At 50.8% G+C, this 6,000-nt stretch overlaps 1 protein-coding gene across 1 annotated transcript in view; it reads left to right on the forward strand.

The window, feature by feature from the left end:
- Window positions 1–4,845, forward strand: part of LOC129651028 (liprin-alpha-1-like) — a 29,764-nt gene extending 24,919 nt beyond the window's left edge. Inside the window, 6 exon segments of the mRNA XM_055579758.1 lie at window positions 1,207–1,257; window positions 3,062–3,089; window positions 4,364–4,401; window positions 4,404–4,444; window positions 4,556–4,592; window positions 4,595–4,845. Coding sequence (XP_055435733.1) covers window positions 1,207–1,257; window positions 3,062–3,089; window positions 4,364–4,401; window positions 4,404–4,444; window positions 4,556–4,592; window positions 4,595–4,845 — 446 coding nt within the window.
- The last annotated feature ends 1,155 nt before the right edge of the window (window positions 4,846–6,000 follow it).

Below are 6,000 nucleotides of genomic sequence, written 5' to 3' on the forward strand. Positions count from 1 at the left end.
CAGAACATGAACTGATCTGAAAGGAGATTCATAGCCCGGATATACAAGAAAAAGTAAGTATATAAATGAAGTCATAAGTTTACATAAATATAAGAAACATTAAATTTTAAAATATTTTCTCTGTGGTATTCATGAATTTTTCACTAATTAAAAACTCTGTAATAAAATATCTTAGGGTCCATATAACAAGTATTCACAGATTAAAGATTGCATTGAGTTCAAAATGTAGTCTTTGTCGTATTCTGGACGCTGTATAATCGCCTGCAGAATTAGTGCAGGTAAACTGGAAACAAACAGACGAGTCAGTCCAGGGACGGCGGCTGGTGCCGGAGCCCCTGCCCCTTCAGACACCCCACCCCCACCCCATTCTGGGCTTCAGCTGCTTTGAGAATCCAGAGAAACACGAAGGACCAAGCAGATCAAGGAGAGAACTCTGTGGCTGACTTTATTCTGACATATAGCTAAAAGCTGCTGGTAAAAAAACTTAAAACTCAATCCAGCTTTCCAGCTGAGCCGTGAACAGGACAGAGCAGACAGCCTCGTGCTCTCAGAGCGGCTGGAGCAGGGCTGGGCTCCCGGGCTGGACCCACCAGAGGACCACCCAGAGCAGCACCTGCAAGGGACGGTGGCCCCTCAGCGGCAGCCGACCCCCAAATGCTGGTGCACTTCAGTGTTAAACACTGGCCTCCGGACGGAGAGGCCCAGGGCAGGGCAGCCTCGTGAACCCTGATGCTCTGGGCCCTGTTCCCTCTGAGAACGTGCACGCAGGGCGTGGCCAGCAGCACTGCCGCTGTGGGAGGGACACCCGTGTGCATGGACGCGAGGGAGACTCGGGCCGTGCTCTGACTACTCCGGCGGCAGCCAGGTGCCAAGGTCATGTTCTCTGCTGCTGAGGGCTCTCCCGGGCTGACCTCCGGAGACTCGCTGACCCTCCAGTCCTAGGGTGTCGCCTCCATGCCCTTGCGGGACCAGGCCAGCCTGTACTCACCCCGAAACTCAGCACCCCGAAACTGTAGCAGAATCCAGCCTCTGCATTCCCGCCACGCTTCCTGGTCCCAAGAGTGCGGGAGGAAGCGTGCAAACACAGACTGCGGGTAGTCGTGGAACGTCACATGGGGCACAAGGACACTCACACTCACACCCGCAGCAGCGCCCACTCCTACTGAGGGTCTGGGGAAACTTTTAGAGGGTGGATGAGGCGGAGAGAGCGAGCCTGGGGGCTGTCACGTGGGGGTCCCTGCCACCTGGGGGGGCGGGGTGGTCACACTAGAGCAGCACCGGCACATTCGATGACAGAAACGCCATCATGGGGACAGCTACTCCACGTGACCAGCTAGCTGCCAGTCTCTCCTGAGACCTCCAGATTCACAGAGCTCCAGATTCACATATTCGACACAGTCTATTGTTACCCAGTTTTACACTTACGTCATTCCCTCAGCTGCCAGCTTTACGGGAAGAGGTACGAGATGACAAGACCACCATCAAATGTGAAACCTCGACCCCCACCTCTCTGCGGTCCCTTCGGCTGGACCGGCTGCAGACGGGGTGCTGTGCACGGCCAGCCACGGGGACCTGAGGGACGCCCGCAAGTAAGGAGCCTGTGCGCCTCGTCGTCAGTTTCAGGAGCCCTGTGCCTCTTGAAAGTGATGGTAGGATAATTTTAAAGGAATCCCAGTGGATTTGGTGCCTGTGTCTAGGGGTGTGTGTGTGCGTGTGTGTGTTTTCTGGTAGGCAGGTTTCTCTGGATCTGGTGTTAAGGTGGATGTCTAACTCTGTGTGTGTGTGCGCACATGCACAAGTGGGTTGTTCTTTGCTCTGTTGCTACACGTGGCAAACTCTAGGAGGTTCTGGTGGCTTCATAGGGAACAATTCAAAGTACGAAGATTTTCTGACCACAGAGGATAATCTTAGTTCTGTCACTCAACCAGAGACAACATTGACTCAGGGAAAATGCCTTATCTATAAAACGTGAAAAAATGTTTTAGTATTCCAGAAAAAAAATCACTTGAATATAGTTTAACATTTTTGGCATTATAGATGTGAGAATCAGTTTGTTTCTCAAAACTATTTTCTTTCTATTAAGCCCAATTTGTCTCAAAGTTATTCTTTTAATTGCTAAATGTACACAGCCAACGCATCCACTTTCAGAGCATTTTTGAGGGTTGGTGAATCTCAGATTTTCACGTTGTGTGGAAACTCGCAGGGAGAGCACTGCAGGCTCACCAGGTGCTGGACACGCTCCGTGAGGAAGGGAGGCCGAGGCCGCGGGACCGTCCGCATCCCTGTTGGTCATCGCAGTGTCCCGGGCGTGCGGGGACTCCCCTCAGGCATCACGTACCTCCTGCTCCAAATGCTGTCTTTCCTCTTCCCCGTGGTGGACACTGTCACGCGCCAGCTCCAGGGGAAGCCGAGTCAGCAGGTGTGCTGAGCTGTGTGTGTCCTGAAGCCTCCCCGTGGGGCTCGTCCCCAGCTCCAGGCTCTGAGCTGAGCAGCGCTGCAGGAGTGGGGCATGGTGTTGGTGAAGGGGAGCCCAGCGAACCCTCGTAGGAGGTGCTGGGCTGTGTGGACGGTCAGTCTCTGAAAACAAGGCCACACCTGTTGTCTGGGTGGTGCCACGTGTGTAGCATTTGATGGGAAGAAGCTCACACAGCCATCTTGTTAGGAAAGACAGCTTGACCGTGGTGCTCATGTCCTGCTTTAAAGTGCCCGTTGTCATCCACAGATGGTGTGGCTTTCTCTCGGGCGTGTCTGTTCCCCATAGAATTCACGGTATTTCCGAATGTCTTTCTCCTGTGACTCTAACTTTAAGGCAAGGAAGCATGCCACGTCAGTTGACTGCTAAGCAAGTGTTTTGACGAATTGTACTTGGGGTCTCAAATTTGACCCTCGAGGGGGCAGAGGAGGTCTGAGCTAAGTAGCCCCGCAGGGTGGCCCGAGCAGGGTCACCACAGCGTTCCACAGAGCAGGTAGCCCCCCAGGCTCGTCTCTGAAGCTGTCTCTGTAAAGCTAGGTTTCAGCTGAGAGTGAGCCGGTGACAGCAGAGTGATGCAATATCCTATAGCCGAGGAAGGAAATAAACCCCAGCAGAAGCCAAGCGAGTCTTCCATTTGCTTCTGGATGGTGGTTGTGGTTGGGACGCAAACTCCAGGCACGTGATACATGCCTTGTTCCCCTGGGATATGGGAATTTAAAAAGTTTGCCTTTTTTAAAAACTCTCCCTGAGCTATTAAGGGGCTTCCCTGGTAGCTCAGACGGTAAAGCATCTGCCTTCACCGATGTGGCAAACCTGGGTTTGATCCCTGGGAGATCCAAGATCCCCTGGAGAAGGAAATGGTAACTAACCCACTCTAGTACTCTTGCCTGGAAAATTCCATGGGTGGAGGAGCCTGCTAGGCTACAGTCCATGGGGTTGCAAAAAGTTGGGCAGGACTGAGTGAATTCACTTTCACTTTCACTTCTTGAGCTATTAAGATACCTGTTGTGTTTTCTGGTATAATTATTCCTAGAAAACAGAATATTTACTATTCTAGGAAACTTAAGGTTGACTTAAAGGAACAGTTACTTGAAATTTGATGTGAACCATTTCGAGCTTTAACCATACATAGACTTCACAATCTTAAGTAAAGTCTAATGCCATTTGAGTGTATTGAAAAGCCACTGTGTATCTTTAGGGAATTCCCTAGCAGTCCAATAGCTAGGACTCTGCACTTCCACTGCATGGGGCCTGGGGTTTGATCCCTGGTTGGAGAACTAGGGTCCCACAAGCCACACAGGGGCCTAGTCAAAAAAGAATGACCAGTATCTTAATTTAGCACATAGCTAATTAGCTGAACAGCAGTGTAGGATAGAAACAGCCCCCATCCACCTCTCTCCTTGCTTGCTGTGTTAGAGTGCTCTGTGTTGAAAGTCTGCGCTGCTGTTTGTGTGTCTGTTGTGAAATGCTGTGCATCCCTGAAGCTCTCTCAGGGACAGGTTCCTCTGCTCAGACCCCGGTGTGGTTTCTTCTTCTATGTATCTGTCCTCCCTGTTTAGAAAGGGAAGAGTGGATGTTTTTCCTTGACTACCCTCCTCCCTTGGATGTGCAGACTTCTGAATCCTTTAAGGTTGGCAATAACTCTTTCATCGGGAAGGATGTGATTCTATAAGGAATTGCGGGGACTCATTCAGCATTTCATGACTCAGGGTTCTTTGTAATATGTCTGAACTCTCATTAAGTAGATGGCTTAGAAGATTAAAGGAAAATGATGGGATGCAGACTATTTCACTTTTGCAAATTTATAAAGAGAATAAATACTTAGGTTAACTTGTTTTATACCCGTGTGTAGTAGTGATTCTTGAATTTTGAATGTTTCGTTACTTGTAGGCATGAGTTGCTGGAGGAAGCCTGGAGACAAGGCGTGCCTTCGCACAGTGGGACGGGCCAACTGTTGTGGTCTGGCTGGAGGTGTGTATGCGCCCCCCCACCCCCACCCGCACCCGCACCCCTGTCCTGGGCCCCGTGTGTCAGTCCCTCCACAGCCATGCATAACCTCTTGCCTCCTGTCTCCCGTCCCAGTTCTGAGTCGGGTTGCCAGCCTGGTACGTGGCTGCTTGTGAGCCAACGTGAAGAGCGGCGTCATCATGCCTGCCCTGTTGGACATGGAGATCCAGCGTGAGATCGGCATCAGCAACCCGCTGCACCTGCTGAAGCTGCGCCTGGCGATCCAGGAGATCATGTCCCTGACCAGCCCCTCCGCCCCTCCCACGTCCAGAACGGTGCACCTCCCTCCTTCCGTAGGGAGAGTTCGCGCCCCGTTTGTGTCGCTTCCGGGGTTCTCTATACAGATGTCCACTGTTCCAGCTTAAATAAGGTTCTAGCATTCAAAACCATGACAGCTTTTCATTTGCGGCAGTTGTGTTGTTAAGATAGATGATTCAATACTTCAGACAGATCATCTTTGTAACAGATGGGCTGCAGCGGCAGTGTAATAGAGAAATGGGAGCTTTTGAAAACATGAAAAAGGGACTTCTGCAAACGTGAAAATTGTAAAAAAAAAAAAAAAAAAAAGGAAGTTTTTGAAAATGTATTAAAAGAAATGTAAATATAAATGTCAAGAAAGTGAAAGAGAAAAGGCTTAGCCTCCAGGCTGCATTGTTTTTCCCTCATTTGACTTGTCAGGCCTGTCCTCTTCAGCAGATTCCTTTTCAGGAGCTGTAGACCCTGGGCTCTCAGGGTTTAAGAGTCCATACATCCGCCAGGTCACACCAAGTCGTATCGTGCTCATCCAAGTTTCCTCCACGTGGGAAGACCTTGAAAGTCCTGTAAGAGGGTCCTCCTAGTTAGAAAAATTAAAACGAATCTGGTGGAAACGTGGATTGTTGCCAGGAGATCAGGGCCGGCCAGCTCCTCATTTCTCGAGTGCAGACTCAGGACACAGCTCAGTCCCCACGCTTGGTGTGTCCATTCTGGAGAGGAACCCTGGTGAGGAGACATGACCTCCCAGAGGTACCTGCCCTGAGGAGCAGGTGGAGCCTGACTCAGGCTCACAGTTATTTTACACAAAAAGCGTGAAGGCTTTCTCGTCCGTTTGTCTTCCTTGTTTCTAAGTGTGAGCGTGAGGGTGGTCAATCACCCCGCGCTGATGCGCTTGTTCCTAGCGTGTCTGCTCTGCTCTCTGTGCCCGAGGGTTCACCAGAGCCACCTTTTTAGAAATGAAGGTGCTGAGGGTTCCCCGGAGGTTTTATTAAAGTATCTCAGTAAAGGGAGCTTCTTATGAGTTGAGTTTAACAGGTGGTGAACTCAAGCAGCACCCCCGTGAGGATGGGGTTGGGGGTGGGGCATGCGAAGAATCCTGATGAGCTCCTGGGGATGGGGAAGGTGGCAGGAAGGAGGGGGAGGGCTGTTCCTTGTGGGGTATCCACAGATTGTACCTCCCCGCTCACTGATGAGCACTTAGGCCGTTTCCAAACACTTGTCACTGTTCTGGGGAAAACAATTATTGCCCAGCTCCTACTCAATTT

Source organism: Bubalus kerabau, chromosome 4, assembly GCF_029407905.1.
Source record: "Bubalus kerabau isolate K-KA32 ecotype Philippines breed swamp buffalo chromosome 4, PCC_UOA_SB_1v2, whole genome shotgun sequence".
Lineage (NCBI taxonomy): Eukaryota > Metazoa > Chordata > Mammalia > Artiodactyla > Bovidae > Bubalus > Bubalus kerabau.